This window comes from Talpa europaea (genome assembly GCF_964194135.1).
Source record: "Talpa europaea genome assembly, chromosome: 4".
NCBI classification, from domain to species: Eukaryota; Metazoa; Chordata; class Mammalia; order Eulipotyphla; family Talpidae; genus Talpa; species Talpa europaea.
This window is the reverse complement of record NC_140070.1, coordinates 87,273,092-87,297,927: the sequence shown is the minus strand read 5'-3', so window position 1 is coordinate 87,297,927 and position 24,836 is coordinate 87,273,092. Positions and strand designations below refer to the sequence as shown.

The window sequence follows — 24,836 nt, the reverse complement described above, 5'->3', positions numbered from 1 at the left end:
TCTTGGTTGATAGTTGATGACATAGAAATGCATGCTTTTCTAAGTTATACTCTCTTAGTTTTCTGCATTGATAAGAGAATATTTCTTTCTTTTTTTCCCCCTGGTAATAAATCTCTTTGGACAGTTTTTATATTATGAAAATTTAATCTCATGTTTTCTTTGCCTGGTATAACTGAGATCATATTGTGTGAGAGATTAGACCCTTACATCTAATTGTCATTTAATAATTATTTGATCATTTTCTAATTATAATATCTTTTTTATACTAATAATAATGCTTGGGGTATTTCAACTAATTATCTAGTGAAGGACACTGGAAATACTTTTTTTGAAAATTTTGTGTATAATTCTTTTGAAAAATAGTGTTTTAAAAAAGTCATGTAGTATGCAACTATTGTATTCCTGAATTGATTAGTTCATTAATTTTTTTTTTTTAACATTTTCAGTGTCCCTGAATGAGATTTCATTGCTGGTCGATACCACATATTTAAAGAGATTTGGATTATGGAAAAGTAAGGATGATGATCACGGGAAAAGGAGTCATGCTATTCTTTTCCTCTGGGTCTCTTCAGATTATCTTCAAACTATTCAGACCCAGTTAGAAAATACTATGTTAAGCCAACAATGTGAGTATACAATTTCAAATTTGGTAAGTTTTAGGATAGCTGAAAAATGTTGTAAATAAGGTATCTGTTAAAATAATTTAGAATAATTTATCTTCTAAAATAATCTAGTAGAATTATTCCATTGAATTTAAATTTATTTTGATGAATTAAAAATAGTTTTATCCCTTAATGTTATATGTTTCAATTTTTTTAATTTTACTTAATTTCTCCTGATAAATTTACTCAAGCAAGTGAAATTATTTTCTAAAGTAAACGGGGATACTTTATATTTTTTGCAGTTGCCATCCTTGGCTATATTTCTTTTTTAAAAAAGATTTATTTATTTTTTTTAAAGATTTATTTATGCATACAAGAACTGGGGTACAGGCCAGAGGTGCAGGGGGTGAGAGGATTCACCAGAGATGGAGCAAGGAACAGAACAGGCAGACCAACTGAAATACACTGCTGAGGGGAGCAGCAGGCGAGTCAGGAGAGGTCTGCTGCACCATGTGGGTTTCCTCCCTGGCCAGGGATCGAACTCATGCTGCAGTGGCTGCGAATAGCTTCATAGGCTGCTTCTTAACCCCTTGCGCCACCAGGGAGGCCCTAAAGATTTATTTTTATTTATTTATGCATTCAAGACCTGGGGTATAGGTCAGAGGTGCAGCAGGGGAGGTGAGAGGATTCACCAGAGACAAAGTGGGGAACAGAACAGACAGATTAAGGAAATACACTGCGCACTGTGAGGGGAGCAATGGGCAAGACAGGAGAGGTCTGCTGTGCCATGTGGGTAACTCCCTGGCTGGGAATCACTCATGTTACAGTGACTGGTGATAGCTTAATAGTGCTGAGACTCAATCCCTTGTGCCACCAGGAGTCCCCTTGGTAATATTTCTTATGAGAGTTGCATACAGTTTTTTATACTGAACTGTGACAGATAATCAGTGGTAAAGCTAAATACAATACAGAAGTCTTTTACCTTCAACATTTTCTTTAGTTTCTAAAAAATAAAACTCAGTTTTTATATATATAGATATATAGGAATATATAGCTATAAGATATGTATCTATAAGATATATATTCCTAAGACTAGGGTCAAATATTTTGTGTATGCCCCTCTAACACTTACTCTCTATAGTCTTAAGATGTTTCCCAATTGTGATTAGTTTTCCAACTTCTAAAGGAATCTGGATTTAGGAATTGGATAAATCACATTAGTGAGAACTAAGTTTTAGTTCACATCTCTTTGATCTCTCTGCCTTTCCCCCATTCTGCCTTGTACATTAAAGATATTCAGAGTAAAGAAATTATTTAAAAACAAAGGTATTAAATAAATTTTATATCTTTAGAATGATTTTCTTATTCTAATCCCAGGCTGATTGGGAGAAATGATTAAATAGCAAAGAAATTGGGGAAATAGAGATAGTCATTTAAATCATGTGGCGAGAGAATATCTTCTGAGCTTGCTATTAATACAATTGATGAAAGAAAATGATTTTGAAGGAAGTGTTTGGCTTGGAATACTTAATTGATAGATTTGATATATGGAGGTGACTAGAGAAAAATAATTGCTTGTCATTTATTAACTTATTTATACATTCATTGACAAATGTTTACTAGTACCTACTATATGCCTGAGACTGGAGTTGTAGTGGTCACTACCATTGTGAAATTTCCATTCTAATGCAATAGGAGTCCAAAAATTGTGAGTTTTGGGTCTAAGTTACTCATGGTCTGTTGTTTGGGGATTAGTTTATTTGAGTTATTAACTAACATACAAAATATTTTTGGGGTTTATATATCAACTTACTATTTTTAATAATTAAAATTGGAAAATAATATTATTGATAAATATTGGTTTCTTTTTTATTTTATAGCAAAATCCAATGAATTCATTTTCCTCGAGCTATACAATTCTATTTCACAAAGAGAAGAATTAAAATTGAAAGATATTATGACAGCAATAAGTACAACCAATGGAGATTTAGAGCTTTCTTATCCGTTGAATTGGCTTCAGGCACGTCCTTTATTTCAGAACCTTTCTCCAGAAGAAAGTTCTTTTATTCATTATTACCGTGCTTCAACTTGTCCTTTTTCTGCTGTTGCTGCTGCTGCTGAAGAAGTGAAAATGAAGCCAGTATCTCAGGTTAGCATTGGTTAATATAATTGGTGAAGGGGAAGGGGGAGGTTCAGTTAAAATTCTTTCACTGATGTTAGGTTGATTTCAAAATGCTAATTATCAAAAGGGCACAGGACCCATGCTGAAAGAACTCCAGTGCCAAATCTAGAACAGTCTGATCAACAGTCAATAAAGTCAATAATAAAGAATAAAACAAATCTCCGCGATTCTGTATAGATATATTTAAGTCACTGAATGAATGAGTAAGTAAATAATAAACGGTAGGTAGAAGACAATTTTTCTTAGAAAATTATTCTAGTTAATAAATGTAGAAGAATAAGAAATATAAAGCCACCACTGGACCATAGTTTACGATTGTTAAAGCAGTGTCCACTGTGGGACGCTAAATTTAATGGTGAAAAATAAAGGAGAAGTAGTACATGTGCATAATATTAAGCCTCTCCTCTAAAACATTTGTTAATTAAGGAAAGTTGCAACTTTGCAGTGGTGAAACCTGAAAGCCTTCACCTTAACCCAAGTTATCAAATTTAACATCATCTGCAATAAAATATAATGACTAATGTACCCTAACATGTCATGTGCTGAGGGTACATCACTTTCCAAGTATTATATAACTTCAGTGTAATAGTGAGAAAAATCAGACAAACCCAGTTACAAAATATGAATTTACTGAACATCTTAGAACATCGTGAAGATCAAGATCATGAAAGATAAGGAAAGACTGAGGAGTTGTAAGATCCTGATACAGAGAAAAAGATATTAGTGGAAAAACTAGTGAATTCAGAATAAAATCTTCTATTTTATAATATGCAAATGTTAATTTTTATAATTACGCTATGGTTAGAAAAAATGTTAGTATTATGGGAATCTGGAAAGACTTGCTTTGTTTTTTGCAACTTAACTCTAAAAATTTATCGACAATAGTAAGTTTAAAGATGTTATATTTATTTTTATAGGAAGTTGGTAATATATGTATGGCTTTTATTTCTCTGCCAAATACCTCTAGAAAAAATTTTATTATTAAGTTTTGAACATGCACAACACATGGAATTGGGCTGGGACTACTCTATTTTTTAAAAGGTCTATAGAAAGCCACATTAGTAGAGGCGGAAGCATAAGACTTCACCGCTTTCTGCATAATGTACAAATTTTGCATGAATAATTATAGGGTGTATTCTACTTTTCATTTACTTCTGTATTATTTGTTATTAACTATTTTGGTTTTTCTTTTACATTTTATTTTCCTACTATGGATATTTAATAGCACTTCTTTTATTCAATTTGGACTGTAAAATTTTCAAATTCTTCAATTATAAAGCTCAGACCAGGAACTAATACTTCAAGTAAATTTTGATCATTGTATATCCAGTATCTTTTTTTTTTTTTTTTTTGTATAGAGGCATGCTTTATTTATTTGTTTGCTGGTCTGTTTGTTTCGTTTATACATGCACTGGGTACAGTCAGAAGTGCGGGAGGGTGAGAGAATTCACCAGAGCCAGAGCGGGGAGCAGAGCAGACAGAAGGACCGAAGTACACTGCTGAGGGGAGCAGCGGGCGGCAGGAGAGGTCTGCGCGCCATGTGGGACCCTCCTCCGGGTGGCCGGGGAGCAGCCGGGGATCGAACCGGCGCCGCAGAGGCCGCGGGCAGCTTCGCAACCCAGCGCTCAACCGCTGCGCCACCGGGGAGGCCCATATCCAGTATCTTTTAATCAAAAGCATTTTTGATTTTGTTATAGCTGTTGAAATTCTAAAAGTATAGGTATAACTTATTGATATGTATATCATTCACATTTTCTCTTGTAAGTTTAGGTTTTAACTTTGTTCTTTTGAGAGGTAATATGTATTAATATATCTACAAGAGGACCTTTTTCTTTGCCATTTTCTGACAGCCCTTAAATATAGATACAGCCAAACCTACCTACACCTTCCTGCAGAAGCAAAGTAGTGGTTGCTATTCACTTTCTATTACATCTAATCCTGATGAAGAATGGCGAGAAGTCAGGTACACTGGACCTGTTCAGAAGTATGTACTGTATCATATCCTGTTTGTAATAGGTGGGCGCTCTAGTGGTTTTCATTCCTATTTCTGTTTCTAAGTAGGTTATTTTAAAAAATGTTTTGAATTTTATTTTCATGCTGACAGCTAATACAAATATAATTAAGAATAATTGAAGAAAATTTACTTTTAAGAATGTTAAAAACTTAATTTAGAAAATAGTGCCATTTAATTTAGTTTTATGTTGGTAAGACAGGAATGACAGTCAAAATGTCAAGTTTGGTTAGATGAAAGCATGTTTTGGTGCAGCAGGACTTGCTGCCCCAGCCAGATAAGACACTGGCAAGCAGCTAAGAATAGGGCCTCACACCATGGGGCCACAGAAGCTCAAAGAGCCTCACACCATGGGGCTGAAGATTCCTTGTGCCTCACATGGTAGGGCTGAAGATTAAACATCCCTTTGTTTTTTGTTCTTGGTCATAATAGAAAGAACTTCTTAGCAAATACATTGGGCAATAAATTATACATATAAGAATATTGTAAATACATGGCATGGAGAATTACTTGCTTAAAAATTAAACACGGAACAATTTGGCCCACTTGACAATGGGAAATAATTACTGTACAAGAGCATGCCTGATAAGCAACCCAGAGCTGGCCGCAATTTTCCTCATATGGAAGTTCCGTAAAGAAGCCTTTTAATGATTCATAAAGTTGATTACTCTAGGAGTTTTTAGGTAGAAAAAAGTTCTAATAACTGATAACTGGAAAGCAACTGGTCTCTAGCTGCAGGCCAAATAGATAGAAGAGTCTCCTGATATTGTAGCCTTGGTGGATAGGAATGTACCAAGGACTAATAGCTGTCTTAGGTAGTTATTTAGGCTGAAATAATGAGTATAAGTTTTAATTATCTATTTAACTTTTAAGGTCACTTCTTTTCTCAAAACACGTAGGCGCCAAAATGTCTTTGGGAAAGGAATGTACTGATTATTTCTGTTTTGCTTCTATGCATAGGATGATGTAATCCCACTGCTTTCCTTAATGTATAAATAAAGACCTGCTGAGACCCTCAGCAGGAGATACTTGCATCAAAGAGTGTCTGTGTCTGCCTTACTCCCCTTCCCCTCAGCCCTCAAGTTTGGCTGACGCCATCTCATCCTTTCAGGGACACCTAACCCGACATTTTGCTGGAGCTGGTCTTCGGCATGTTGGAAATATTTGAACAACAGTGTATGAACTTTAAGGTTATATATATTCCACATCTGAATATATGATAGGAAGATGAAATTGCTCACTAGTATGCCTAATTTTGAAGCTTATCTACAAATTCTCTTTCACAAGTTGCTTCTTTATTCATATTTCTTCCTTTATGTCTTCTGGTGGTAAGGCAGAATCTGAGTATTTGAGGGTGATTTCTATTCCTTTATGTGATTCCTTTTCTCTGTTTAAAAAGAAAAGCAAACTTGCAGGATAGGAAAATAGTCAATAAAATAGAAACTGTCATTAGCATTTAAGATTTTCACATATTCTTGTTTGATTCATGTGCCATGCTACCTGTATTAAGTTAATTGTACATGACTACTCTTTTTCTTGAATCTTTCTGGTTTCTTATTGACTAAATTTGTACAGTAGTACCAGACTATGTATTCTAAGGTTATATCCAAGAATTCACAACTGGTTTTATTTCTGAGCTTTAATGGAGTGTGCCAGAAGAAAAATGTTTGATTGTCATGTTTTCTATTTTCTGATTGTTTTCAAGCTATTTGTTTTCTTTATGTGCCCTTACATTTTATGTTGTAAATATTTTCTTATGGGAACCTTGACTCCTAAACTACTATGTTATTTCTTTATTGCCCAGTGCTGGTGTAGACTAGCCACTGGTAGGAGAACATACTTTTTGATTGCTGGCTTTTTTTTTTTTTTAATGGAAAAGAGGTAGTTTAGGGGATTCAAATTTAGGGTTGGAAAATAGAGTTAGTAAAATATTCAACAGTTCATTATATCAGTTTGTTGAAAATTAAAAATTGTTCAGAGGAGAGCCATAATGGTACTATAAATGATTGTGAGACACAGATTCTTAATTAGACAGATAGCAAGACTAGCTCCCATGGGAAGGAATTGGAAATGAAAAGATACTCACTGAGAGTACTGTTAGTATTTGGTGAAATAAAGAAAGGAAAGTATAATTTCTTGTAATTTGTCTAATTTTTTACCCTACAAATTTTAGTTGTTGAATGCTACTACCCTACTATTGTTTTCTATATAGCAAATCTTTTTCATACTAGAATTTCAATATCAATGTATTTGAACTTCATTTTCACTTTTTTTAAGGTTGATTGTATATCCTCCACCACCTACGAAAGGGGGATTAGGAGTAACTAATGAAGACCTGGAGTGCTTAGAAGAAGGAGAGTTTCTTAATGATGTAATCATTGATTTTTATCTTAAGTAAGTACAAATATAGTCATTTCATATGTTTTGCAGGTTTTATATGAACCTTAAAGTGCATTTACCTTTGAAGTGTTTTAACTGTTGCTAAAAGAAATCTGCCAAGATTTCAAATTTGAAAAGCATTTACCTATGAAGGTTTCTAGAATTGACCAATTTGATTTAATTCCTTGATTTACTGTAGATACTATATATTTCAGAAAAGCTACTATTTTTTGTTAGCTTTATTTTTGGACTTAAACAATAGAAATTTATTTGTCATAGTTCTGAAGACTGGATGTTCAAGATCAAGGAACCAGCAGGGTTGGTGTCTGGTTAGATCTTCCTCCCTGTAATTTAGGTGGTTTCCTTTTCTCTGTGTCCTTACCCTATTTCTGGTATCTCTTCCTCTTAGAGGGACACTAATTGTATTAGGCAATTAGGGCCTAAGATATGACTTCATTTAACCTTAATTACCTCCCTAAAGTCCCTTTCCCCAAATAACCATGTTGTGTTTGTTGGTTTTGATTTATAGTACTTCTTTGACTATTATTGTGGTATAGGAACTACTGACATAATTAAAAATCATGTTGGGAGCTGAAAAAAATCAACTCTTATGCTTATTATATCAACTTAATGCTTATCATATCTTTAAGAATTATAAAAGATAGCTATCATTTAAAAAAGCCATATAACTTCCTTTAAAAAATAATTTCAACTTTTTCTTAGCTAAGATGAAGGAACAATTTGGGAAGTTCTGTAAACATTCATGCAAAGATAATTTGTTTCTGGCTCTCATTTTGTTCTGCATTCCTCGACCAGCATTTCTAACACTTCTTTGAAATCTTCCTAATTATGTCACTCACCCTCTCAAGCCAGATTTATTATCATCTTACCTGTGCTCTATTGTTTTACTGATAATACCATTTTTATTGCAATTATTCTGACTCCACCGTCTCACATCATTTATTCTTCATCTCACACACTATAGATTTAACCCTTCGAAGTTCAGTTTGGGTCTTTAAATCTTCATATCTCTACAGTGAGTCCTTACTTAATGTTGTTTATAGGTTCCTGGAAACTATAAATATATACAGTGTGATGTATAATGAAACCATTTGTTGTAGACTAATTGATATAAACAAAGAGTTAAGTGTCTACAACGTAAAACATTGTATATTCCTGATTATAAAAATATGACTGAACTTCTAATTATGATCCCAAAATGCTTCTTATATTAAATAGTTTTTATTCATTCATTCATTCATTCATTCATTCATTCATTCATTCATTCATTTTCCAACCCAGTTATTCCATTTTCGGGTCATGGGTCCTTGGGTCCTGTCCTGGTAGCTCAGGGTGGAAGGTGGGAACCAACCTGGACAGGATGCCAATCCCTATCAGTGCTTGAACAGACACACCCTCACTTAGATTGGACAGTTTAGACATGCTAAGGACCATAATATGCACATCTTTAGAGTATGAGAGAAAACCATAGTATGTAGAGAAAATTCATGAAGACATGGGGAAAATGGACATTCTTCACACAGTTAATTCCCGGTTGGAAATTGTTTTTTTTTCCCCCTTCACAAATGCTCTAATGAAACTAGATGCAGCATTATTTGAGGACCTGCTGTATTTAATTTTTTGAAGATGTGGAATATAGTTAAATAACTGTTTTACTGTCCTTTCCTGCCTATTATAACAACTGTGTCAGTTTTGGGCTGATTTCAGCGGATTTGCCTGTATTATGAAATGCATATTTTCACTATTTTGCATGTTAGGTCACTTGGTGCTGGGTATTTTTCACTTCCTATACATTTCTTGAATGTTGTTCTGGAATAGTATTTGGAAAGTGTTTGATGCTTTTGAGGCTCTAGCTTTCTTAAGACTTGTTAGATGAAACCAACAAATTAATCTCAACTACTGAAGAAAGATCCTTGTGAGCACTCTATCCCATGCTTTATACATTATGATGTTTTCCAGGTAAAATGTGCCATGGCCATGGCTAGTGTGTTTGCTAGGTACTATTCCCTCTAATTTTACAGGTGGTTCTTGCCCCAGCCTTCAGTACTCTTTCTATGGTGACAGGTACTATTTGTTTTCTCTCCCATTTTGTGTCAGTAGTATAAATATGGTGCTTGTCACATGTTAGGACTTTGATAAATATGTTAGGTAAATAAATGACTATATGTGTGATCTCTGCTTTAAATGACCTTGCTGGATAGTGAGGTAATTAAAGAAAACACTGAAATAAGAGCAAATTGCAACATTACCTTGAATCTAATTGAATATAAAAATTATTTCCTGAACATACAAGATAATTGGGGAAGACTAGGTAAAATATTAAAATAATTGTGTGGTGTTGTTACTTTACAGGTATCTTATATTGGAGAAGGCCTCGGATGAACTTGTTGAACGCAGTCACATTTTCAGTAGCTTTTTCTATAAGTGCCTGACGAGAAAGGAAAATAATTTAACAGAAGATAATCCAAATCTTTCGTAAGTCAATCTTCCAGTATACTTAAGTTTTAAGAGGAAAATATATTCTTTTGATGCTGTTAGTGAGCAAGAATGAATATTTCCAAGAGTGAGCAATAATCACTTGTTGGGTTCTGGGTTTGTTTGCTCTCAGAGACATTTCTTCTCCTTCCACTGTTCTATTCCCTATCACAGAGAGATTGACTCCTGCAGGCTGCATTCCCAGTTGTGTGTCCTGTGAGGACACTATAGAGATTTAAGGCAAAAAAGCAAGAAGCCAGGTTATTTCTTACTCTCTCTGCCTTGGTCAGTCATTCTGGCAGTGGCTATATTTCCTCTGTGGGTCCGTCTCTCAGTGGACAGACCTGCTAGAGCTCTAGTTTCCATCTGGAGGTACTGGTGCTTCTCTCTGCCCTTTAGCATGGGAGTATAGCAGTTTCCTGCTATGCTAATCTCTGGTTACCTCACTGCCCTCTTTTTTGGCTTTGCTCTTTTTCTATCACCACTGTTGCCAATTCTCTGCATTATATTTTCACTGTCTTACATATATAGGACAGTAAGATCTTGGTAAGATCATCACCAGCATACTAATGTTTAATTAAGCTGATGTAAATTATACAAAACACTGATGTAAATTATACAAAACATATAATATAAATATTATATTATGTGCCATACTTGTTGGCACAATTTTTCTCTTGAACATATGTTTGAGTAATGCTAAAACCTATAGAGTAGTGACAAAGAATAGGTAAAAGGGAGGAATAGGCAAAAAGGAGGAAGAAGTTATTTTTATTTTCTAGATAGCACTAAATTTGATAATTGTAGTATTCATTACCTCTATACTTTAACAGTCCATTTGATAATACATATGGTAGACCCATGATAAAATTAAGTTTTTATTCATTAAAAAAGTTAGTGTAAACATTTGTCTACCACTTTACAATTTACAAAGTACATTATTTCCTCTCAAAACAGTGCTTTTAGATATGTAGGGCATATTATATCCCAGCTTTTCACATGAGAAGTAGGTCAATGAATATTTAATAACTAAAGACATTCAGCTAGTGAATGGAAGAACTGGTTGGTACTTTAAATTTTTATCTTTTAGCCTCTTGTCCAGTAATGTTTTCATTGTGTTGGAAAGCCTTTAAAAAGTATGTGAGAATTTGTTTCATCTCTTTAAAATAATAGTAATAAGAAGCAAGTAAAAAGATGATCAAAACTGTCTGAATTTGTTGTATTGTTGGAAAAAGAAAGTAGGAATAGGGAAAATATTAGTAACTATTGAATACCTGCTTGGAACCAATGCAGTGAACATAAAGTTATTTTGTTTGATTCTACAATAACTGTTCCAGAAAAGTAACCATTGTCATTATTAATTGAAGCTTAAAAAAGATAGATGAGTTGTCCAAACATGGATGTAACTCCAATTTCAAAGTTTTAGCTCTTTTCATTGCTTACAGTGTTGTAACTATATTATACTCTTAATTGGAGCACTTTAGAATATAAATGGAACCTCTATTAATAGTTATACTGGACAGCACAAGTGTACTGGTCTTCTTTAGATAAACTGAAATGGATAGTTCACTGTAACTAGAGTTTATAAGTTTGGGGCTTGTATTCATGGACAAGGCTTGCCATCATCAATTAAGGAAAAAAAAAAAGAAAATATTCCTGATTTCAGGGTTAGCGGAGAGGGAAGATTTAGTAAGAAAATATGTTATTTAATATTTTCAGTGCTCTCTTGTTCTACTTTATGTATATAGAAATTGATGGTGGCACCATGCCTTAAATCCTACATTTTATTTTAAGATTACTAGTCAATGTAGAGATTATGAATTTGGCATGCCAATTTAGAAACCAAAGGGAAAAAAGTAGATTCTGCTATATTTTAATTTTTTTAAGTAAATGAAAAATAAAATTAGATATTGTATGCTCGATCATATATAAAAGTAATAGAAAACAAAAGTAATAGAAAAAAGCTACCTAAGTGGCATATTCCAGGGTAAGACGGGTAAAATATTATATTTATGTGTAAATATACACATACATTCACGTTCATGCTAATGCTTACCTGATATGTATATAATTAGCATTCATATAATGAAGCCCTATGAATCAGTTAAAGAACAACAAAGAATATCCTAGAATCTAAGTGGCGAGGTGTATAAATCTTAATGGTCAATATATCCCCAACAAGAGGCTCAAACTGCTGGTGTTAGGACATTGCAAATTAAAGGTACACAAACTAATTATTATGGTTTAAGAGATCCTGCACAATCTGGCCTCTGTCCAACTCCCTAAACTCATCTCAGTATTCTCTCTACTCCCCATAATTCAACTCAACCTACCTCCTGTCAGTTTTCAGATATCCTAAGCTCTTTCCTATTTTCTGACAAATTTCTTCTTTGTTTTGTGACATATTTCTCTATCATTTTGTTTGGTTGTTTGCTTGTTCATTTTCTCATCCTAAGGTACAAGTTCCATGAAGTCAGGGATTTCATCAGTGTAATTTTCTATTCTCCCCAGCATCTTTTGCTCAGTGCTTAAAACATAGTAGGAGCTCACAGTAGAAGATGATAGCAGTGTATATTATTGAAGAGAGTATTTTTTTTATATGGTTTGGAACTGATAATAAGAGATTAAGTCGTGGTCCATATTCTCCCCTATCCTTGCCCTATTCTTTGTCTAATATATTCCAAATGAATTAGATTGACCTAACACCAACATAACAACACAACGGAAAATGAGGTTGACAATCCTTAAGATTTTCAAATGGAAAACAAATTAATAGATTTTGTAGTAGTTGCAAGTAATTGCTAATGATTGTCGTGATGGTGATTTCATTGTAAAATAAGAAAAATTCAGTAAACATATGACTCCTGATTATTTTATAAAGTTAATCTAATGTATTAGTGTCTAATTGCCTGCACTTTTTTTTTTTTATCTTATTCTGGATTCCATCTTATTCCTAATGTCTACCCCTGTGATTTTGATTAGATATGCAGATAAACATGGATGGAGTGAAGATATATGTTTCCTGTATTAGTTGGTATATAAATTTGTAAGAATACTATGATTTGTTTAATTCCATGTTTAAAAAAGAAGTCCTTCAAAGTCTAAGCCAGATGAGCCACTGCTAATGCTATTTCCTTCCTAATAATTTTTTAAAAGATTTATTTATTTATGCATATAAGAACTGGGGTACAGGCCAGAGGTGTGCGGGGTAAGAGGATTCACCAGAGACAGAGTAGGGAACAGATCAAGCAGATTGACTGAAGCACACTGCTGAGAGGAGCAGCGGGCGAGTCAGGAGAGGTCTGCTGCGCCATGTGGGTTGCTCCCTGGCTGGGGATCAAACTCGTGCTGCAGTGGCTGCGAAAATCTTCATAGGTTGTGTCTTAATACCTTGCACCACCAGGGAGGTCCCCCCCTTTTTTTTACATTTAATTTTGGTTTGATATTTTCCTTCTTTCTCTAGTGAGGTGAAGAAAAACTAGTATGTGTGTGTGTGTGTGTCCAATCCTTTTCTAGGTGGCTTTCCTAGATGCTTTAACATTATTCCTTTGATCCCTATAAAACTTCTATTTCAGTTGTTTTAATTTTTTCCTACCCTCATTATTTTACAAATTCCTTAGGGCAGTGTGAGGAGTGATTTTCACAATTTGTTCTTAGGAACCTAATATATATTTGTTGAAGAAATAAAATGAAAGATGTATGAATGAAGGATATACTTAATATACTGTACTATAGTTTCCTTACATGTGAAATGAAAGGAGATAAATTTTACCTTTAAATATCCAACATAGGCCTCATTCTTCTTCTTCCTTTGTTTTGACACTTCCCTCATCAGATATTACGAGAGAATAATTTTAAGGTTAAATGACAGTATTTTATATCATGCTTAGATGGAATTATATAGAATAAACAGGTATAGCTGTGTTTATATTGAATGGCTTAATTGCTCTTGAAATCTACACAACTTTTAATATATTGCTTCCTTTCTTCTATCCATAACATTATTGTTTATCAATAGTGATCAGGTTTAAGAACAATCAGGAATTGGTCAAAGCAGATAATTTTCTAGGGTGTTAAATATTATATATCTTAATGAGGTGGCTAGGTAGGTATACTAAACCTAGCATTTTTTGGTATATAAAAATGATTCTTGGGCCTCCCTGGTGGTGCAGCGGTTGAGTGCTGGGTTGCTAAGCTGCCTGCAGCCTCTGCAGCAGCGGTTCGATCCCCAGCTGCTCCCCAGCCACCGGAGGAGGGTCCCACATGGCGCGCAGACCTCTCCTGCCGCCCGCTGCTCCCCTCAGCAGTGTACTTCAGTCCTTCTGCCTGCTCTGCTCCCTGCTCTGGCTCTGGTGAATTCTCTCACCCTCTCGCGCTTCTGACTGTACCCAGTGCTTGAATAAATAAATAAATAAATCTTTAAAAAAAAGTGATTAAAAAAATGATTCTTGAAATTCTTAAATTTAAATTTTTTAATTTGTGAAATATATCTACCTTCCATATTCCTAGACTGGCACAGAGAAGACATAAACGAGTAAGAACATGGACTCGTCATATAAACATCTTTAATAAAGATTACATCTTCGTGCCTGTAAATGAGTCGTGAGTATTTCAGATTATTTAAAAAAAAAATTGGAGAGATTACAGACAAAATATTTTGTGCATGCTTAGATTAAAATTCAATAAAATGTATGGGTACATAAACCCCAGAAATTATTTTTATTCCTTTCTGTAGAAGTAACTAAAACAATGAATTACTTGTCTTGGATTTTGTTTTAATATGGTTATATTATAAGAGTAGTGGAAAAAATGACAAATGATCAACTCCACTGAGGTGTTAAATTTCTGGATTCAAGAAAAGATTTTCTAAATATATGTTCAAAAGATTTTAGGATGAATCTTCAAATACTAAAGAGAACATGCTCTTTAAGCATTAATTTAATAAAGGTAATACCGTGTTCATTAAAACAGATCCTCATAATGTAATACCGTGTTCATTAAAAAGATCCTCATCAAGAGAAATGTTGATTATATGAAAGTAAATAAATTTGTTACTCATATTTTACTCTAAGTACGGTTGCTATTTAGTTTTATAATCGCATACATTCTATCAGATATTACAATGGACTTCTTCAAAATTGATAGGAAGTTTGTCATACCCATTTCCTCAGCTGTAGCTGTACACTGTATTCTTATACACTGTTTCAATTTTCAACAGATCTCACTGGTATCTTGCAGTCATTTGTTTTCCCTGGTTAGAAGAAACAGTGTATGAAGATTTTCCACAAACTGCATCTCAGCACTCCCAGACTCAGCAGTCCCAACAAGACAACAAAGCAATAGGTGATAAAGTTAATGTAGATGGTGTTTTTTAAAAATGATAACAACAGTACAATGATCATAGGGAACAATATGACATTGAAATAGTGTAGTGATTATTAAGCTTACTAGAAGAAAATAATAAATCTGAGATTTTCATGATAGATGTGTATGTTGTGTATAGACAAAGTATTAAGTTGTACTGTCTTATCAAGTTTTATGACAGCACTTGTATAGAATAATCTTGCTAACATGACTAAGTATTTAAGCAATGAGTCTTCAAAAACTCCAAATTATATGTTTTATAGTTGTAGCAAAGTGGCAAGCAGAGTTAATAATAGCTATTACAGTTAATATTGACCAACATATAGGTGGCAATGGGAGGCAGAAAAAAACTAATAAAGCTAATTATTTTCAGTTTTTTTTTTCCTGATCTGCTTATGCTTCAGGTGTGTACTTATGCAGCAGTCTTATCATAGAGTTTAAGAAACACTACTATGCAAATTAACAGTCTTCCATGTTAAAACAGACATTTTGATTAGTGTGCTATTTCTAAAGATTGTCTTTTTATAGGAAACTGGCCCAATTAATTGGTATTTCAGGTTTTGGCTCTGGGGTTTATATATTATCTGATAACAGTTTTATTTGCTTTTATTCATAACATTAGCCATGAAAAAAATTAAATAGATTCCATGTATTTATTCCCTTTATTTGCTACCATGCATACAGACTATAATTTAAACTTATTTAAATACTTTGTATTACATATTAAATAGAAACTCAAAACTGCCTTGTTATTTTTAACTAGATAATGATCTTCATACTTCTGCAGCACTCTTCTCGAGGACAGAGGATTCCCAAGTAAGTGTGTTATTGTTTGGATGTGAAGGAAGGAATTCATAAATACAATAATTTTAATCTGTAAAATGGGCATAGCTAGGTGGACTATAATTTGATTTTGCTGCTTTATGATTCTTTGATATATTTTGTGGGGATAGGAAAGAGAACAAGAGAAATTGTCATTCTCCTTGCATTTATAATCGCTTATTTTAAATCCCTGGGTGTGTTTATTCAATAGTTCATCTGATCATCTTGTTTAACAACTTTTCTAATTTCTGTGAGTCAGATTTACTTTTTTTACTTAATCATAATTAATAATCAGAGCAAACATGCTTTATATTCTGTTTTCCATTTTTGTGAATTTTTTGTAAAAGTTATTCAAAGTAGACTAAAGATTAATCTATATGACTTCTGAGGATAAGAGATACTATTAACTTTTCTTTATATGGGTCTCCAAACTGTCATGCATGGTTTAGATTCAGTGTCTTAATTGCTTAAGGTAGCCACCTAATTAATTTTTTTGTATGGATAGCAACAGCCTCCCAATATAGGTCGGTGTCTTTATTGTCACTAGTATAGAATGGGCAGAAGGAATGGGATTTTCTTTACTGTTGTCATAGTGGAAAGACAGGGGACTTCCTTCTTGCTTCTAGGACTGGGCTTCTGAAATTGGGTTGCTTAAAACATTTGTTCTTTGGTGCAGTTGTGATAAAAAGAATTAAGGTCAGTTAAGCTATTCGAAATTAGTGTGTTATTCCTTTCTTAGAGATGCTGTGTTTTTAAATAATAAAGATACTGAGAAGTTCTACATTAAAGAACACTGCTTTAGTTTGATCTGTTGTTTGGCAAATTAATTAAAAAAAAAAAAACACTCCATCCCTTTTCCCTCAGTACACATTACTACTGTGCTCTTCACAGAGAACTGAGGTGATGGTGCATGGGTGCATTGGTGAAGGAAACTCTATGGGGACTACACCTGAGGGGGTGGGAGGAAGCAAATATTGTTTAAAAATCCACAATGATGTCAAAAAATTAATAATAAAAAAAGGGGAAAAAAGGAAAAAAAATACTGTACTCTTTTTTTTTAAATAAATTTTATTTTTATATTCCCCAAACAATTGCAACCCCCTTATTTTGACCCTAATCCCTCCCCTCCCCGCCCCTCACCCCCCATAGAGTGTCTCTAGGTCATAGTTTTTTGTTGATTTTGAGTTTCACTTTCTTATAGTTATTCATTTTCCTGGTCCCTTATTTAAGTTTTCTAGATTTCTGCTATGAGTGAGACCATCTGGTATTTTTCTTTTTCTTTCTGGCTTATTTCTCTGAGCATGATCCCTTCTGTACTCTTGTGCTTCAAAGGAAAAAAATGTGTCTCTACCAGCATCCTATATTGAGTTAGAGAATGTATGTAAGCAAAGGTTAAATTGAATTGTTTATTTTTGCTTAAGATAGTAACTCTGAATAAAAGTAATTAAAGTTGTATATTTTTTTGACCCCATAACTTCTTGATACTACATGGAAAAGTGTACTCATAAACTTTTAAAACTTACCTTTAGAACCCATAGTAATTGACTATAGAATTGGGGGTGGGGAAGCAGTTGTTTCACCAGTACAAGAAAATAAATCAGTGAATTTTTGAAAAAATGAAATTAGTTTACTTCAGGTGATGAAAAGAATTCTTATTTAAAATTTTGATCCACAGTTGTTTGAAACATTTTATAGAACAACTGAATATTTTTTCAAACTTGTTTTAACTACAAAATCATAAAAATTAATATTATTTCAGAGTACTGAGAGGAATATGTCAACACCAAAGAAAATGTGTAAAAGGTAGGTATATGCTATATTTTTTTCATATAATTAGGTTTATTTCATATGCAGATATTTACATTGTAATTTCTTCCTTTGCTTTTCGTAGGCCTTGCATTCTTATACTAGATTCCTTGAAAGCTGCTTCTGTACAAAACACAGTTCAGAATTTGCGGGAGTAAGTAATGACAGTTTCACCCTTCACTTTGTTGTCTAAAGCCTTAGTAATTTTGAAGCTACCTTAAAAATTGCTGAAGCTATATCAGAATTGCAAAAACTATATCTATCCTGACCATGTGATATGTGAAGTAACTTTGAAGCATCACGTATTATAATTTGTTATATTAATTTGGCTTGAAGCAACATATCTGTCAGCAAATGTTTTCTATATTTATGAAAATATTGCATGATAGTAAATACATTTCTACTCTAGACACTCTACTCTTTCATTATTTAAGGTATTTAGAGGTAGAGTGGGAAGTCAAACGAAAAACTCACCGTGAATTCAGCAAAACAAACATGGTGGACCTATGCCCTAAAGTTCCTAAGCAAGATAATAGCAGTGATTGTGGAGTATATTTGCTGCAATATGTGGAAAGCTTCTTCAAGGTATGTAAAAATATAAATGTTCTAAAATTCAAATGTAATTGATATATAACATATTAGTTGCAGGTATACAACGATTCAGTATTTGTATATATTGTGAAATGATCACCACAATAAGTCTAACAACCATCATCATAAGTAAGTTTTTTATTCACAATTACCAATCATAAATTACTGGGCAAACAAAGAATCAGGAAAATATTATAGGTAATTAAGAAAGAGAAAAATAAAACTACGTACAATCCAGATATTGGAATTAGCAGATAAGAACTTTAAAATAATTTGATTCAGGATGAATTTAATTCACCACAGCAGCAAAAGAAAAGACAAAAATCATATGATCATATGATCTGCAGTAGCTGCGGAGAAAGCATTTGATAAGATTCAATATCCATTTATGATAAAAAACTAAAAAATGAGGAATAAGAAAAATACCTACACATAATAACAACCATATATGACAAATCCACAGTTAACATCATTTTCAGTGGGAAAAATATGAAAATTTTTCTTCTAAGATCAGGTAAAGATAAGGATTTCATCTTTTACCACTAACATTCAACATAGTTTTGGAAGTCCTAGTTAGAACAATTAGGTAAAAGAAAGCTATAAAAGGAATTCACATTGGGAGCTATCACTATTTGCAGATGACATGATAATATACATAGAAAACCCTAAAGACTCCACTAAAAGACTCCTAGAAACAATCAGTTCAGCAGACTTACAGGTTCCAAAATCAATGTGCAAAAATGAGTTTCATTCCCAAACTGGTCCAACCACTATGGAAAGCTGTGCGGAGGTTCCTCAGATTACTAAACATGGATATATGATTCTACTCCTAGGAATCTATCCAAAGGACATAAAAACTTTAATTTGAAAGGAAACTTGCACTCCTATGTTTATTGCAGCACTGTTTACAATAGCTAAGATATGCAAATAACCTAAATGACCAAAAACAGATGACTTGATCAAAAAGATGTGGTATATATACCACATGTGTTATATATACACATATATACATGTGGTATATATACACAATGGAACACTATTCAGCAATCAAAAATATAAACTCATGACATTTGCAGCAACATGGATGGAGCTAGAAAGGATTGTGCTAAGTGAGACAAATCAGCAGGAAAAAAAATTATGGGGTGGTTTCACTAATAGGAGAAATATAGAGAAACTGAACAAAGGATCAAAAAAAGAAAAGAAAAGAAAACTCGCAGGCAAACTATAGATCTGAGGCATACAGGGGAGGGAGAGGGAGATGAGTCAAAACAGGGGAGGGAAGAGCACAAGGGACTATGGTGATGGTTCACAGGTGATATGATTGTGGAAGATTTATAGGGACTATACCTGAGCAGAGAAATCAAATATTGTACAAAAATGAACAATGTAAGAAAATAAAAAAATTAGTTGCAATCCTGTATGCCAACAGTGAACTAAAAGAGAAAGAAATCAAGAACATAATCCCCTTCACAATCACATCATAAAAGAATTAAATACCTAGGAGTACATTTAACAAAAGAGGGGAAGGACCAGTGCAATAAAAGCTATGAGACATCATTAAGAGAAATAGAAGACATAAAAAATAGAAGGGTATGCTCTGCTCATAGATAAGAAGAATTAGCATTGCTAGAACTACCATCTTACTAATCTAAAGCAATATACAGATTCAGTGCAATCCCTGTCAAAGTTTCAATGGCATTCTTCAAAGAAATAGGACAAACATTGTGTGTTTATATGGGAACACAAAAGACCCTGGATAGCCAAAGCAACCCTGACAAAAAAGAGGAAGGGTGGAGTATCACACTGCATACTTCAAACTATATAACTTACAAAGTATACAAAACTATAGTAATCTTAATATAGTGTTGGAATACAAATGGATACACAAACTAAATGAATAGCGTTAGTGTCCAGAAATAAACCCACATTTATATGGATAGGTAATCTGCAACAAATGGAGAAAGAAAAGTCTCTTCAATAAATGGTTTTGGGAAAACTGGACAGCCATATGTAAGAATAATATTTGACTACTGTCTCACTCCACAGACAAAAGTTAACTGCACCAAAGACTTGGATACAGTACTAGAAACCCTAAAATATACAGAAGAAAACAGGCAAACCACTCCACAATATTGACTTCAGGATGTTTTGGGGGACTTTACTTCAATGGCAAAGGAAATAAAACTAAAGATAAGCAAATACATGAAATTAAGAAGATTCTGCACAGTGAAAGAAACTCACTAAAATGAAAGTACACCCTACCGAAAGGAAGAAAGTATTTGCACGCCATATATAAGACAAGGCCAACACCCAAGATTTACAAAAAACTCACATAACTTGACAAAAGAAAGCAGATAACACAATCGGGAAATGGGTAGAAGACTTAAACAGACAATTTTCCAGAGTACACATACATATGGCCAGCAAAGCACTTAAAAAAATGCTCATCATCACTTACTCTCAGGGAAATGCAAATCAAAACCACAGTGAGAGACCACCACACACCTGTGAGAATGGCCTATATCAAGAGGCAAAGATGTGGAGAAAAAGTCCCAGAAAGCAGTGAAGTTTGCACTGTATTGAATCATTCTCTATTTACCAATTCTGTTTGCCCTAATCTACCTAAATGTGCATTGTGGCAGGACAGAGGTATTTGATTTTGATGTTCAAACTTAGTAACTTAATTGAGTGGTGTCGATCACACAACTCTTGTGAATATACTAAAAACTATTCAGTTGAATCCCTTAGTGGAATTGTATGGTCTGTGAATTGTATCTCAGTAAAGCTGTTGTTTAAAAACAGAAATTCCTCTCCAAAGAGCACCTGCACCCCTATATTTATAGCAGCACTATTTACAATAGCTAAGCTTTGGAAACAACCCACATGCCCAAAAATAGATGACTGGATCAAGAAGATGTGGTACATATACACCATGGAATATTACTCAGCATTCAAAAAAGATAAACACATGCAATTTGCAGCAACATAGAGGGAGCTGGAAGGGATCATGCTCAGCGAAATAAGCCAGAAAGAAAAAGAGAAATACCGGATGGTCTCACTCATAGCAGGAATCTAGAAAATTTAAATAAGGGACCAGGAAAAAGAATAACTATAAGAAAGAAAATATCAAAATCAACAAACAACTATGAACCAGAGACACTCTATGGGGGGTGGGGGGCGGGGAAAGGAGGGCTTGGGGTCAAAATAACGGGGTTGTAATTGTATGGGGAATATAAAAAAAATTTTAAAATGTGAAAAAAAAATAAAAACAGAAATTCCTCATTTCTTGTCAAATGAAATTAGAGCAAATTTGAAATTATGTGGCTAAAAGTCATTGCATTTTTCTTTGTTCTTTAGGACCCTATTGTTAACTTTGAGCTCCCGATTCAATTGGAGAAATGGTTTCCTCGTCATGTAATAAAGACCAAACGGGAAGATATCCGAGAGCTCATTTTGAAACTTCATTTACAGCAACAGAAGGCCAGCAGGAGTTAGTTAATCCTGACAGACATGACACAGATGTCCTGTACGATTACTGGAAAGCCGCTTACCAGCATTTGTGTTAGCCAGCTCACAGAGAAGAAAATAACTTGCAGTAGTTTTATAAGTCATTGAGTGTTATTTAAAATATATCAGATATATTACTAGAATTGTTGGGATCTCAGAGATGGAGTGGAAATGGGAGTGATACAGATAAACTTATCAGATAGACATTAAGATTTCATAAATACTGATATTTTTATAATAAATATGCTTGAATTATGCAATAGCACATGTAATGTGGGAATGTTTTTATAGGTAATAAAACTTTGTGATCTGTACTTCCACATAATGGGGGTTAAAGGGAGTTAGATCCTCCCTGGTGCCAGCCCCCGTGCTTGTCAAATTTGTTGACAAGTCACATTATACTTCTATTCTTTGCAACTCAAGCATGCAGTATAAATACTGTGTATTTTTATAAAGAGTTCCGTATCAAGGCTTCAGAAAATGCCATTGACGGCATCCCTTCTGTATAGTGTAATAAGATATAATGATAGGAAGATGGTGAAAATTCACTCTTTCAAAGTGCAGCTTATTTTTTTGTCAACTGCTAAATGAAATTGTTACTCTGCTGTAAATATTTCCCCCCCAATTTCTTTTGATGTCATATGTGGGGATCTGAGAATTTAGTTCTTTCATTTAGGAGAGATTTGGAACAAAAAAATTTAGCTATCCAAAATAGGTTTTTTAAAGTTATATATATAGCTCAACTTAGTTTGTTTGGGGTATAGCTATATAAATGTTGACTCCTTCATTATCCCAGAATATATGTACACAGATGCTCTAAGTATAGAAGATAAAATTGATGTCCCCATAACCTTAAAAAAATACCCTCAAAATTTATTTATTAATTGTTAGAACTAAATATATAATTTTATAGCTGTTTATCCACTATTCAGTGCAAAGCCAGATTGCTGTCATTGCTTTTATATTTTTTAAATTGTAGTTTTTAGAGACCTTTTAGCACCATGGAACTTAATATTTTATTAAATGTTCAGGTAACAGTTCTGAATTCATGTGGTGATGGTGGTTTATATATGTTTTAACTCTTCACAGCATTTCTAAGGTTATCAGGAATATTTTGAGGAGTGATTTTAGTGTATTTCTTACATTAGAAAACTGTTTAAGACATTTTAATCTTGTGTTTTAAACATCTAGATTTACATTGTAGCTATATATAAAGCAGTGAAGCAAAGGCAATTTAAGAGGAAGATAAAATTTGGAATTATTTTTTTTTTCAAAATCATGTGAATTGAGATTGTCAGTTAAACTTCAGTGTTTTAAAGCTTTTGTTAATCTTGTCATCATCTTTTTATTGTTAGGAGACATTTGTCTTTTGTGGATTTCCTGTAAAGTTAGTCATAATTAAATATTTCATTCCCAATTTGTGTGTGTGGGAGGGGACTTTTAAAGATGACTATTATTTTGTACATCTAATTTTGGAAAGCAATTATATAATACATGTTCTTGTGACTTCTTAACTTTTTTGTTTAAATGTTTTTCACAATTACCACTGTTCTTTATCATGTTTTGAAGATTATTTAAAATTCCTTGCCTAAATTCATGTGGAAATAATGCTTTGAGAATATCACCATTTTATATTAAACATGTTTCCAAATCCTCAAATTGAGGTGTCATTTTTTTCTTAAGAAACACGATCAATTCTTAGAAATCGATTTTAAATTATATGATACCCATTGCAAGACATATAACTGATGCTTACATTAATTTTTCTTATGATTATAAGTCGCATGTAGTTCATTTGATAGTTCAGATAATAATTTTTGAGCATCTACTGCTAACAGCCAATTTGCTAAGTACAATAAATAAATCATACCTCTTATTCCTGAGTTATTTATAATCTAATGGGAAAAATGGGCATATAATCATTTTTAATATTCTCTGGTAAAATGGCCATAATTTTTCTTTGGTAGTACATGTCATTTTTTTTTTTTTAAGAACTAGGGAAACTTTAATACCTTTAAAATCAACTTCTTTTTTTATGTTAGTGGAAAAAATAGTCTAGAGTTGTCATACAGAAAACTTTTTAGAACTGGTTCCAAATTATATTCTGTCTTCAGCTTTCCACTGTCACCTACTTTCGGTCATATAAAATCATTCATTACTTTTCACTTACACCAAGCGTAAGCCCTTTCTCTGTAGGAAATGATCGTGTGTTTTCTTTCAGTACTGTACCAATATTTTTTGATTGCAAAAAATAAAACTTTAATTGTTGAATTGTGTCTGGACTGGAGGAACTGTGAATGGATGTGTATCTTCTGAAGTGCTCCAGAACTTTATAAAATCCTATTGGAAAGGATTTAGAAAGGGTGCAGCTTCTGTTTCTCTCTGTAGAGTCTCTTGTCCTTTTGGAAATATGGAAACTTTGACCAGCGGCTTTTAAAAGATAACAATTCTGTTTGTGTGAGGCTTCCGTATGCTGGTGTGGTCTGCATCCACCCAAGTGGTCATTTCTGTTATAACTGAATGTATCCCTTTTGGGCCTTGGAAGGTTCAGCCAGGACTCTTAAAGGATTCTAGATGAAGATGCCTTACTTGATACTATCTTGATAACACTGCTTTCTTGCCTGTAGTCTAATGGCGTTTTGGACTGTTGTCTGGTGAGTATGAAAGTCACTTTAGACCTAAGACTTTAGACTTAAAACTTTAGACTTTAGACTTAAGATCACAGATATTGTGTGCAGTGGGCATTGCGGGATTGTACCTCCATACCTCATGTTTATATATGCTATTCCCTCTTCCTAGAGCACTCTTTCACGCTTATAATTCTTTTTTTAAAACATAACTCAAACATCTTCATTCCTATATTTGCTCAAACTGAATTACTTATTCCCTTTCCTCTTTTTTCCATAACAATTTGTATAAGCAAGGGGGTGGGGGGAAGCAAATATTGTTTAAAAATGAACAATGATGTAAAAAATAAAAAAAACAAAAAAACAATTTGTATAAACTTCTCTTATTCTAATATTCCTTAATTATTCCCAGCAACTATTTGATCTCAGGAGAAATTATCATATCTTTG

At 33.4% G+C, this 24,836-nt stretch overlaps 1 protein-coding gene across 1 annotated transcript in view; it reads left to right on the top strand.

The window, feature by feature from the left end:
• Nucleotides 1-21,748, top strand: part of SENP7 (SUMO specific peptidase 7) — a gene marked incomplete at both ends in the record, with an annotated part of 137,074 nt that extends 115,326 nt beyond the window's left edge. The window contains 12 exons of the mRNA XM_084232254.1: nucleotides 447-626; nucleotides 2,483-2,751; nucleotides 4,635-4,768; nucleotides 7,073-7,189; nucleotides 9,548-9,670; nucleotides 14,180-14,272; nucleotides 14,889-15,013; nucleotides 15,798-15,850; nucleotides 17,616-17,659; nucleotides 17,748-17,816; nucleotides 18,097-18,247; nucleotides 21,611-21,748. Coding sequence (XP_084088380.1) covers nucleotides 447-626; nucleotides 2,483-2,751; nucleotides 4,635-4,768; nucleotides 7,073-7,189; nucleotides 9,548-9,670; nucleotides 14,180-14,272; nucleotides 14,889-15,013; nucleotides 15,798-15,850; nucleotides 17,616-17,659; nucleotides 17,748-17,816; nucleotides 18,097-18,247; nucleotides 21,611-21,748 — 1,496 coding nt within the window. The remainder of the gene's footprint in view (nucleotides 1-446; nucleotides 627-2,482; nucleotides 2,752-4,634; nucleotides 4,769-7,072; nucleotides 7,190-9,547; nucleotides 9,671-14,179; nucleotides 14,273-14,888; nucleotides 15,014-15,797; nucleotides 15,851-17,615; nucleotides 17,660-17,747; nucleotides 17,817-18,096; nucleotides 18,248-21,610) is intronic.
• Nucleotides 21,749-24,836: the final 3,088 nt, after the last annotated feature.